The following is a 12,421-nucleotide window of genomic DNA, read 5'->3' on the forward strand; positions in this document are numbered from 1 at the left end:
ATGCAACTTCTTGACTATTAAAATAAACATTGTGTAAACATTGTGTAAAAGTTGGTTTAAGACAGAAATATACATGGGCTGGGGATGTCGCTCAGTGGCAGAGCACTTGCCTGGCATGTCTGAGAACCTTGGTTCAATCCCTAGTACCAGCAAAAATAAATTTTAAAAAGATAAATATGAAATTATGTGTAAATGATTATAGAATGAGATATTATAAGCATATATCAATAATTTTAGTATTTCAGAAAAATATAGCATATATAAAAGATAGTATCATTATATCCTAAATAGTATAAAAAAGTCAAATGTTTATTTTTTAATTTCAGTTTAGTGACTACACTCTGGAAAAAGACTTAACCTCAAATAGTGAGATAGTAGGGCATTTAATTGATAAATTTTCTTGAATGAAGTTTATGTTCCTCACTAATCTTAAACTATTTGCTTTACTTTTTTTTAGAATAATTACTAGTATATGTATTTATCTTACTATTTTCTTAACATGAGCATGATATCTGATGTCAACATTGTTTTTTCCCAGGTTCAGTATCTTAGATAGTTCCTTCATTCCTCTAAGTAGCTGTCAAGCATTTATTCTTTTACTAAGGACCAGGAATACAAAGATGACCAGGACTATATTCTTCTGGTCACAGAAGACTTTGATGTAAAAATACAATTGCATCCTCAGTCTTCACTGTGGCATAGTTATGAAGTTAGGTGTATAATCTTACTCTGCAATGTTCTCATCTGTAGAATGGTAAGAACAGGGAAAACTTCCATAGAATTCTTGAGGATTAAGCAATTAAATTTTGCATGTCATAATGATCACAAATAGTTAACATTTATGGACTGCTTTCCACATTGCAGGTGTTAAGTCAAAGACATGCAAAATTTAATTGCTTAACCAGACTTCAGATTTAGTATTTAAAAAAAAAAGAATGTAAGATTTCTTAATTTTTCTTATTGATTACATGTTGAAATGAATAAACTATATTAAAATTAATTTCTCATTTTACTCTAGAATAGCAGAAAATTTACTTCTAAAAATATTTATTTAGCTGGTTATGGTGGTACACATCAGTAATCCCAGCAACTAGGGAGGCTGAGGCAGGAAAATTGCAAGTTTGGGGACAATCTCAGAAACTTAGTGGGATTGTCTTGAAATTTAAATTTTTTTTTTTTTTTAAAGTACTGGGGATATGACTCAGTGGTTCAGCAACCCCGGGTTCAATCCATGGTACCAACAAAATTTTTTATTTATTTTTATTTTTGTGGTACTAGAGATTGAACCTAGGGGTGCTCTACCAATGGAATTACACCCCTTTTTTATTTTGAGATAGGTTCCTGCTAAATTGCCCAAGCTGGCTTCAAACTTGGTATTCTCCTGCCTCAGCTTTGCAAGTTGCTGGGATTGCAGGCATGTGCAACCATACCTGGCTCAGAAATTTTAAATTACATACTTGATCCCATTGTATTTCTTTTGGACAGTGTTGTTCTAAAGGGTGTCATAGAGAAGGCCTCATGAGTTGCATCTTGAAAAAACAAAAATATCTGGGCATGGTGTACACGCTTGCAATCCTGATGACTCAGGAGGATCACAGATTCTAGGCCAGCCTCAGCAACTTAGAGAGACCATCTCAAAATAAAACTGGGATGTGCTCAGTAGTAGTGCACCTCTGGGCTCCACCCCAGAACCAAAAACAAAAACAGAGAGAAAAATAAGAAATAGCCAGACAAAGAGAAAAAGGCATTATTCCAGGCAAAGAACATGGCATGTAACTTCTATGTGGGATGGTAAGAAATGTATCTGTAGCAAAGCTTGGGATAAAGCAAAAAGGATAAAATGTAGTATTTAACATTTTTTAAAGTTTAATATGTGAAATTGAAAGTTGTGAATAAAGTTGGTGCCACTTCTTTGGCATAATACATTTACTCTCTCTCGGGTTTATCTTGCATAGGGACTTGGAGTAAATTGAATAAATACCCTAAGGCAATAAAAACCAGTTACTTGGGCTGGAGCTCAGTTGGTGGAGTGCTTGCCTTGCATGCACAAGGACCTGGGTTTGATTCCCAGCACCAAAACAAACAAACAAACAAAAAACCAGTCACTGCACTAGAATTTTGTTTACTTTTTTTTTTTTTCAGTTGTAGGTGTATTTTTTTTTATTAAAAAAAAAAAATTTTATGTGGTGCCAAGGATTGAACCCAGTGCCTCATGTGTGCTAGGCAAGCACTCGGCCACTGAGCCACAACCTTGGCCCCTCTACTAGAGTTTTACTTTTTCTGGTGTACTTAACCACTTAGGGCCTCACTGAGGCTAGCTTTGAATTCATGATCCTCCTACCTCAGCCTCCAAAACCTCTGGGATTACAAGCGTGTGCCACCAAGCCCAGCTGTTTGTTATTTTTAAAAAAACTTTATTGAGTTTAATTTACATATCATAAATGCACCCATTTATTATACAATTCAATGATTGTTGGATTTACTACTGTATTCTTAAATTTTAAAAAGTCCCTTACAGTTTAACAAGTTTTGTTTCCCCACTTTCAATTGCAGAGGAACTCCTAAGACTTAAAATTTAATCTACTCTGGCAACTATTCTTTAATTCATTTACTATTTGCTTCTCAGTCTAGATATTATTGTTTCTCTACAAGATGGTAAAATAATGAAGTGTAGATTAGTCCTGGTATCTTAAAAAAAAGAAACTCAATTGTAACTAAGTTTGAAATTGTTATTTTTTAAATGTTAGTAGCCTGAGTTATTGTGTCAGCAGGCATGTAATTTTCATTATTTTTAAGACGAATAGGATGCCTTGATCTAATATTACACTGCTTGTATTACAACTGCAGTGTAGTGCAGAGAGCTGAACTAGAGGTAAAAAAAAAACGTGGTTTCTAGTTACAGCTCTGTTATGCAATGACAATAAACAAATCAAAATTACTCAATTCTTTTGAACCTCAAGTTTCCTTATCTGTAAAAGTCAGATGTGCCAATAGTTACCTTTCTGCAGAGGATTTTTGTGAGGATTAAGTTGAAATAATGCTTGTAAAAATATATTGTTAAATTGTAAAACTGACTTTTTTTAATATTTAAAATTTGTTAAATATCCTAGAGGACAATAATACCCGAGTTTTGTTTGAACGAGTTTTGACATCTGGAAGCCTTCCTCCGGAGAAGTCTGGGTAAGTCATTGTGAAAATGCATCAGTCAGGTTCCAAGGGCAGCCTTCATCCTCCAGTTAGGAGTGAATGTGCTTGAGTGGGCCTTTAGGAGATAGAGTCCCCTTCTCTCCCAAGGTTCGTTTTACTTACCTGTAATATTTTCATACTTGATTATTTTCCCATAAGGATTAGAATTGTTTTGAGAGATGCCTTCCTAATTTATTATTAAATATTTAATGTCTTTCTAGTTTACTATATCTCTAGAAATTGATATGAATGAGGACTTCGGAAGTTTTTACCTCAATAAACCAAAGCAGACTGTTTTTACGTGTTGAAAGTTTGTTTTATATATTGTGTCCCCAGTTTGTGGTTTTGACTCTTGTCAGTCATACCAGACAGAGAAACAACACAGTAGAAATAGTAAGGCTTTGGGGTCTTGGGTTTAATTTCCAGCTCAGCTCACATAGACACTGGGCATATTTTAAACCTCACCAATCCTCACTTTCTGAGTCACAATAATACCTACCAGTGTAGGATTTTTCTGATAGCCCTGTACCTGGTATATCGTAGGTACTCAATATATTCTTTTGTACATTTAGTAATCTCAGACCTTTACTGTTGGTTGTTGGAATAATGATGAGACAAGTTTGTCCTGAGTGATCTACATTCATGGGAAAAAGATGAAAATGTATTTATAATTCATGCCACTAAACAAAATTCAGAAGAAATTAGAAATCTGGATTCCTTTTCCTACTCTTCCACTTAGTTTACCCTAAGTGTCTCTTATGGATCACAAAGAATAGGAAAGCATGCTAAATAAGAAAAAACTGAAAATTTCAAGTATTTAGGGTGAAGTATTATAATTTACATTCAAAAATAAGATCAACCAAATATGGCAAAATATTGTTATTAAATATGGGTAATGGTATAAGTATTCATTATACTCTTCCATTTTTTCTATAGTTTGGAAGTTTTTATGATAAAAAGGAGCTTTTTATAATTCAAGAAGAAAGGGGGAGAGATTCAGGCTTTTCTTTTCTTTTTCTTTTCCTTTTTGATAAATGGACTCCCTGCCCTAAAACCAGAATGACCAAGTATTAATTATATTTCTTTTCTTATAGAGAAATCTGGGCCCGATTTCTAGCTTTTGAAAGTAATATTGGTGATCTTGCCAGTATACTCAAAGTGGAAAAAAGACGGTTTACAGCATTCAAAGAAGAGTACGAAGGCAAAGAAACAGCTTTGCTGGTAGACAGATATAAGTTTATGGATTTATATCCTTGCTCTGCAAGTGAACTAAAGGCACTGGGTTATAAGGTATGTACCAAGGATCAAGGTGCCTGTAGTATTTTTGTTTTAACAATGTTTTAGAAGAATTTATGGATAACCAACATTCTAAATGAGTAAATTCTGAAACATCAATTAATCTAGTTTTAGAACAGATTTGCAAAAAATAAAAGAGATTCACTGATTTTTCTTGGTTTATGAAATGTCAAGTATTAAAAGTAGCTGAATAAAATAATAATTGAAAATGAGATTTAACAAATACTTTCATTTTGTTCCTGAAATTGTCTGTGCCTTACATCTTGTCCTGTGAGTGGTGGAAAAGTATATGGAGGGAAGAAAAAAAAATTCTGAATATCATCTTAGGTACTACTTTTTTTCTAATTGATGAATGTGTTTTGATAGATCTTAAACCAAATGTAGTTTCTGTTCTACTCTGTAAAACATAATGAGGAAACATGACAACTTGTTCAATTCATAAAATTTCCTGAGAGATTTATAGCCTTAAAACAGCACTCCTTCAGTGGCCCTCAGGGGAATAGGCTCAAATAGGAATGGAACTCTCCTATGTAGACTGCTGAGCCATAAAAATCAAATCCGGTCCAGGAACCTGTTTAAGTCAGGAGGAAAGATGTAATGTTTATGAAGCACCAGAAATAGCCCTTGCTGAGAAAACAATCATTTCTTGATCTTTCTGTCCCATGTGAACAAAGATCAAGATTTTGGAAATCCAAAGGGAAGATGGATACACCAGAGTCCTCGATTGATTGCTTTAAGCCAGCTAGCTTTAGGGTATTCTCGACTATCTTCTCTTTCTCACTGCCCTCTTTTAGTCTGAGTCTCACTCTGTGTTGGAACCATATTAAAACTGAGAAAAATTACCCCATGATTCAGCTTCAGACATTGTCTTTAGTGGACGCCCTAGTTCTGTGCCAGTCCCTGGTTCCTATTCTCAACCAGGGGAATCTTGGTATTCATGGGATCACTGCTCAAGTGGCTTCTGCTTCTTGTTTCCTTAATGAAAAGGCAAAGACATTTTAAGACTATTTTATTAGAACAAGGCTATTTGAACTTTCCCAAGATGAAAATGAAAATTAAGGTTAATGAAAACAACTACTTGTTGAATATGAATTTTCCATCCTGTATTTCTATTTCTATTCTTATTTGGAAAGAATTAATGTACTTCTTCATGTGGTGGTCAGTGATGTGTTATGTACATACAAGTCAGAGAGAAAGCAGTTCCCATTGTCCCTAGTCATTTAGATTTGCCTATATAATACCAGATGTCACCAACTGTCTAAGCAAATTTGAAAAGAGTGAAAAGGGACAGGGCCTGTTAACACATTTTCAGACCTGACAGTATACTGAAAAGATGCCTCTAGATTGGTTGAGGTCAAATGCCAGGCTCCCAAACCTCTATTTCTTATGAGAAATGTGGCCCTTTCAGCTTTAGACCCTTCTATAAAATGGAGATGTCAGGAGAAAAACTGACAAATGGTGGCTGTTTAATATATATGTTCCTTTTTCCCCCGAAGCAGTTTGTTGGGAATCATTCTTCATTAGCAAAATCTTACTCGTAAGTGTAGGTGCTGGCAAACCTTTTATTTGTACCTTTATGCAGCAGGACCTCCCCTAACCAAGCTTCTCACCTAAAGAAACAGACAGATGTGTTCAATTCTAGTGGAAAGGAGGGGTCAAAAGAATATCTAAAATCTTGAATTTTCTTCCAAATCACCCCTATGTTTGCTGTCATCTTACAACCTCTCCCACAAGAGCTTGACAAATTTGTCTCCTGTCACCTATGTGGTGATACAATCTAGTGATCCTTAGATGGGGTCAGGGTAGGGTCATAAAACAACAAGTCTTCAGAGTCAGTAGCTATCCTTTAAGTAACAATCTTTATCATCATTAAACTTCTTGCTTCTCTCTCTATTCTTTCTCTGTGGTTTTAACCCAATTATTCTCACTGTATCCTCAAGATTGTAGAACTGCACAATTTATAAGACCCTTTTTCAGGTTTAGGATTCTTCTGTTCTGCATTTTCAGGATGTCTCCCGTGCTAAGCTAGCAGCTATAATTCCAGACCCAGTTGTAGCTCCTTCTATAGTGCCTGTTCTGAAAGATGAAGTGGATAGAAAACCAGAATACCCTAAACCAGACACCCAGCAGATGATTCCATTTCAGCCACGGCATTTAGCACGTAAGCCATGACTTCAGATCCAGCACCGAGGCTTCGGTGTGTTTGTGGATTTAAATCCAAGGTGTGGGGGGAAAGTAACATGGCCTTTCCATTGTAGGTTAATTATTAGACTTAGGGTTACTGTGACAAGTGACTTGGTAGTGATCTTTGAACCAGATAAACTAAGAATGTCTTAAAAAAAACAAAACTCTGTGGTCCAGATTCCAGTAACCCATTTTGGTAGTGATACTTAGTTTTCAAAAATGCTGTAGGTGCAGATCACTTGAATATCTGGAAACTTACTTTGGTGGTGTTATTTGGTATTATTCAGTTACTAATAGTATCCCCTCTAGATCTTTTTTAAACAAGGCCCTTCTGATTAAATATGCTATTGATTAACTGCCTTTAAATAGGATTGATGAACAAGTGACATGTGCAGCTCAGAAAGTCCTCAACAAAAACTTTAGCTCAGCGCCTGGGTTTCCTTACACAAAGTCACTTGTCACATTTCTGTTTCCAGGTGGCCACAGGGTTGAGAATGCATTTCCTGTCTCACCCATTTGAGTTGGTCAAGCGGGTTAAGTACTGACAGCATATTTTAAAATGACCAGAACAAAAAAAAAAAGAAACCTAGAAAATCATTATGTGCGAGTTACTTCATTTAGCTCTTACCTGCACGGAAGTTTTTCCATCCCACTTGGGTCATGCTTTCCTTCTCTCACAGCTCCAGGTTTACACCCTGTCCCTGGTGGAGTATTTCCAGTGCCCCCTGCAGCTGTCGTTTTGATGAAACTTCTCCCTCCTCCTATCTGTTTCCAGGTTTGTTCACTATTTTCATGGTATATATTGGCTCTAGGGATTAGACCCATTGTATGCTTTTCCTGCTATTTTAACTTTCCCAGTAACTGAAAATTTATGTGTCAAAATAGGGTCCTTTTGTACAAGTGGATGAACTGATGGAAATTTTCCGAAGATGCAAGATACCAAATAGTGAGTAATGAGAACTCATTTTCAGTGTTATTCACATTCTTGTCCCCTAGGCAGGAGAGCTGGTTATTCTTTGCTATTGAAGCCTCCCACCAGCCAGCCAACTTGCAGAGTATAATGAAACCCAGGAGTGGGCTGGACTCTCTTGAACAGAGAGACTTACTTATTCAGATTCTAAGTAAAATGTCATATAAGCTTATCTTTTCTATCCATGTGAACATGTACTATCCAATCTGGCTTGTGAAAACAATTAGTTTTAATAGCAGTTTTGGTCTTTTCCTTTAGTTTAGAATCAGCAATACTACCTTGCTGTGCTAATAAGCCAAGAAATGACCTAATTAAGTATCCAAAGTAGAACATGCTCATTCTTTCACAGTAGCATGATCTTAAACACTGTCCAACAGTCTTCTTGCTGTTTCTGCAGCTGTTGAGGAAGCTGTGAGGATCATTACCGGTGGGGCCCCAGAGCTGGCTGTGGAAGGCAACGGTCCCGTGGAAAGTAACGCCGTACTCACCAAGGCTGTCAAAAGGCCCAACGAGGATTCAGATGAAGATGAAGAAAAGGGAGCTGTTGTCCCCCCTGTCCATGACATCTACAGAGCGCGGCAGCAGAAGCGAATTCGATGAAGCAGGCTCAAAACCTGCCTTTGAGAAAACTCTTACCCAGGATTCCCTTTTGCCTCTTAAGTCATATGTTTAAAAGAGACAATACTTTGTTACAAGGTTCTTGGAAACAAAGTTGTATTGTCATTGGTGCCTCTATCATATGGTTCTTGAGAAAAAGACAAACTTATGTGAATTTTAGAATATGGAACAGACCTATGCTCTAAGCAAGATTAGGTTTTCAAAAATGTGAGAACAGTACAAAACAGCAGAACCACATTTTGTTCCCTCTTCAAGGGTGTCTTGTATGTCCCGCTTGAAGATTTGTGAGTTTTCCACAGTTTTATTTTAAAAACTGGATGGCTTATGATTGTAAAGCATTTTATCACATTTTCTGAAAAACAGTTGTTCTCGGTTTGCTTATGTAGAGTCCTGCCGTATTGTTTGTTTTTATTTATGGCAGAATGTATGGAGTCTGTTTTGTAGTTTAAAATTTTAAAACAGTCCTTTAGAAAATAAAGGATTTCAAAAACATGTCTCTACTTTTTTTTAATATTTATTTTTTGATTATTGTTATTTATTTTTTAGGTGTAGATGGACACAACACAATGCCTTTATTTTTATGTGGTGCTGAGGATCAAACCCAGGGATTCGAATGTGCTAGGCAAGCACTCTACCACTAAGCCACAACCCCAGCCCCTCTAATTTTTCATTCAGATTTTATTTACAATAGCTACTTTATATTATTCAGCCTTTTTCTTTCTTTTTTTTTTCCTCCCAGTTCTGGGGATTGAACCCAGTGGTGTTCTACCACTGAACCACATTCTGAGCCCTTTTTCATTTTTTGATGTTTTGAGACAGGGTTTAAGTTGCCCAGGCTGGCCTTGAACTTCTGATCCTCCTGCCTCAGCCTCCAGAGTCACTGAGATAACAGGCCTGTGTAGCCATAACATGGCCAGGTAGCCAATACCATTTAAAATAAATGGCACTGGGGCATGGTGGCACATGCCTATAATTCCAGCAACTCCATGAGGCTAAGGCAGGATGATTGCTAGTTCAAGGCCAGACTCAGCAACATAGTGAGAACCTGTCTCAAAATCAAAAATAAAAAGGGCTAGGGAGGTAGGTAGCTCAGTGGTAAAGCACCCCTGGGTTAAATCCCTAGTAACAAAATTTAATAATAGTAGTAAATAAATATTATTATTAATAATAATAAATGGCTTTAAGAGGCCTGTAATCCCAGCAACTCCACAGGCTAAGTAAGGTAAGCCAGCCTCAACAACTTAGTGAGGCCCTAAGCAACTTATTGAGACCTTATCTCAAAAAAGGGGGTGGGGGTTTGGAATGTGGAATGTGGTCAGCTGTTAAGCACCCACATTATTTATATTTATTTATTATTTATTAACAATAAATACATAATAAATATAAATGATAACACCCCAAGAAAAAGTCATGTACACTTAATTGCATGCCATTTCCTGGTCTTTTTGGTACTAAAAGCTTTTTTATTTTTTTCTCACCTCCTCTGGTGTTGTCGATCAAACCCATGGCCTGGTGCATGCTTAGGCAAATGTTCTTTACCACCTCTCTTTTTTATTTGGAGGCAGTCTTAGTAAATTGCTGGAGGTTGGCCTCACATTTTCGATCCTCCTGCCTCAGACTCCCAAGTTGCTGGGATTATGGGTGTATGCCACTGTTCCCAGACTTTGAAAACAGCAAATTAAACAGTTAGAAATCCTCTAATGTGAGTACATTTTCCCCTAATTATATTTGAGGCAGATTAAGATATTTCATTTTGCATTGCTCTTAAAAGCAACTTAAGTATGGGAATTCCTTCACCCACTGTGTCATTCTCTGTCAAATATATTTTGAAACATGTTTAGTACTCAAATTTTTTTTCATGAGCTAAACAGCATTAAAGAAAATTATATCCAATTAACCAAATTATAATTATAGTGAGCAAAAACTTATCATGCAGACTAAGTCCAAAGAATTAAGTTTTGTTCTTTGGTAGTAATTATCTTCTCTTAACTCATTTCTGGAAAACCTATTCACTGAAAACTTAGTTGAGCCTAAAGGGTTGTGATTCAGGATGAAAGCTAAAACTTGGTAAGGAAACAGAAAGGAGAGAAACATAAAAGTAGTATGGTTTCAAAGAAACTTACACATTGAGAACATAATTTAGAATTTGAATTCAGATGTGGTTAAATAATCTTATATTTAAAAATCAGCTTTCGGGGCTGGGATTGTAGCTTAGCAGTAGATCGCTCACCTAGCACGTGTGAGGCTCTGGGTTCGATCCTCAGCACCACATAAAAAAATAAATAAAATAAAGGTAATGTGTCCAACTACAACTAAAGAAAAAAAAAATCTGCTTAGCTGGGTGCAGTGGTGCACACTTGTAATCCCAGCAACTTGGGAGGCTGAGGCAGGAGGATCACAAGTTCAAAGCTAGCCTCGGCAACTCAGTGAGACCTTGTCTCTAAATAATTTACTTGGGTCACGCTTGGTGCATGCCTGTAATCCCAGCAGCTAGGGAGGCTGAGACAGGAGGATCACGTGTTCAAAGCCAGCCTCAGCAATTTAGCAAGGCACTAAGTAACTTAGACCCTGTCTCTGTATAAAAATACAAAATGGGGCTGGAGATGTGGCTCAGTGGTTGAGCACCCCTGAGTTCAATCCCCGATACCAAAAATAAATAAAAAATTTTTAAAAGGGCTGGGGATGTGGCCCAGTGGCTGACTGCTCCTGGGTTCAATACCCGGTACCCACCTACCACCCCAAAAAAATCAAATCAGCTTTGAATTCTTGCATTAACTACTAAAACTCCAAAGATGTTATATCTATGTTGCCTTACCTAGCAAAGTAAAAAAAGTCAATTATAGAAACTACCTTCTAGTAAATATAAAACTATCAATAACAAAATTATACCATTGAAAAAGAATGAAAAATATCATTTTTGTCAGCATATTGATCTTGGTTGATAATTATGAATTAATTTGGTAATTTTTTAACCCTCTATTGGTCCACAGTTACTATATAAATGATAAGAATTCTTTATGTTGGCAAAAAGACACCCTTTTTAACAAATAGTGCTGGGGAGACTGGTTATCTATATATAGAAGAATGAGACTAAACTCCTACCTCCCACCTTATGCAAAAATCAACTCAAAATGGATAGAAGTCTTAAGAATTAGACCAGAAATTATGTGACTCCTAGAAGAAAATATAAGGTCCACACACCAGCACGTAAGCACAGGCAAAAACTTTCTGAATAGAACCCTTCAAGCTCAGGAAATAATGTTGAGTTAATAAACGGGATGGCATCAAATTAAAAACTAAGGCACAGTAAAGGAAATAATTTGAAGAAAGAACCTAAGAATGGGAGAAAAACTTTGCTACCTACTCTTCTGACAGGATTCTCAAAAGCAGAAATACAAATGGCTGACAAAACTAAGAAAAATGGGCAACATCATTAGCTACTAGGGAAATGCAAGTCAAAACAGATTTCATCTCACTGCAGTCAGGAGGGTAGTTATGAAGAATATGAACGATAATACATGCTGGAAAGAATGTGGAGAAAAAAAGAACACTTTTACACTGTTGGTGGGTTTGTAAATTAGCACAACCACTATAGAAATCGGTATGGAGGTTCCTCAAAAAACCACGCATGGAAATACCACAAGACCCACCTATACCACTCCTTGGTAACACTCACCCATATTTACAGCAGCACAATTCACAATAGCCAAACTATGGAACCAGCCTAGGTGTCCATCATTGAATGAATGGATAAAGAAAATGTGATATATATATCACACACACACACACACACAATAGAGTTTTATTCAGCCATGAAGAAAAATGAAATTGTGTCAATCACAGGAAAATAGGTGGAACTTGAGAACACTATATTAAGGGAAATGAGCCAAATTTAGAAAGTCAACAGTTTGTTTTCTCATGTGGAAGCTAAAGAGGAAAAGAAATGTGGGAAGGGGATCTCATGAAAATCAACAGGAGATTAGTAGAGGGGAGGAGAGGGACTAGGGGGATGGAGGAAAAGGAAGTAAGGGAAAATTGTGTGCATGTAGAGAGATTAACAACAAATCATACCATTATGTACAACTACAGCGCACCAATAAAAATTAGGAAAAAGTTCATTTTCACAGTAGTAAAGTATAATTACCAGGTTCACACATTGCTTTGTTC

At 36.4% G+C, this 12,421-nt stretch overlaps 1 protein-coding gene across 1 annotated transcript in view; it reads left to right on the forward strand.

The window, feature by feature from the left end:
• The window catches only part of Cstf3 (cleavage stimulation factor subunit 3), a 78,288-nt gene extending 69,578 nt beyond the window's left edge, over positions 1 to 8,710 (forward strand). Inside the window, exons 16-21 of the mRNA XM_026404939.2 lie at positions 3,111 to 3,180; positions 4,281 to 4,476; positions 6,490 to 6,643; positions 7,347 to 7,441; positions 7,552 to 7,612; positions 8,034 to 8,710. Coding sequence (XP_026260724.1) covers positions 3,111 to 3,180; positions 4,281 to 4,476; positions 6,490 to 6,643; positions 7,347 to 7,441; positions 7,552 to 7,612; positions 8,034 to 8,236 — 779 coding nt within the window. The 3' untranslated portion in view covers positions 8,237 to 8,710. The remainder of the gene's footprint in view (positions 1 to 3,110; positions 3,181 to 4,280; positions 4,477 to 6,489; positions 6,644 to 7,346; positions 7,442 to 7,551; positions 7,613 to 8,033) is intronic.
• The last annotated feature ends 3,711 nt before the right edge of the window (positions 8,711 to 12,421 follow it).

Source organism: Urocitellus parryii, chromosome 4 (assembly GCF_045843805.1).
Source record: "Urocitellus parryii isolate mUroPar1 chromosome 4, mUroPar1.hap1, whole genome shotgun sequence".
NCBI classification, from domain to species: domain Eukaryota; kingdom Metazoa; phylum Chordata; class Mammalia; order Rodentia; family Sciuridae; genus Urocitellus; species Urocitellus parryii.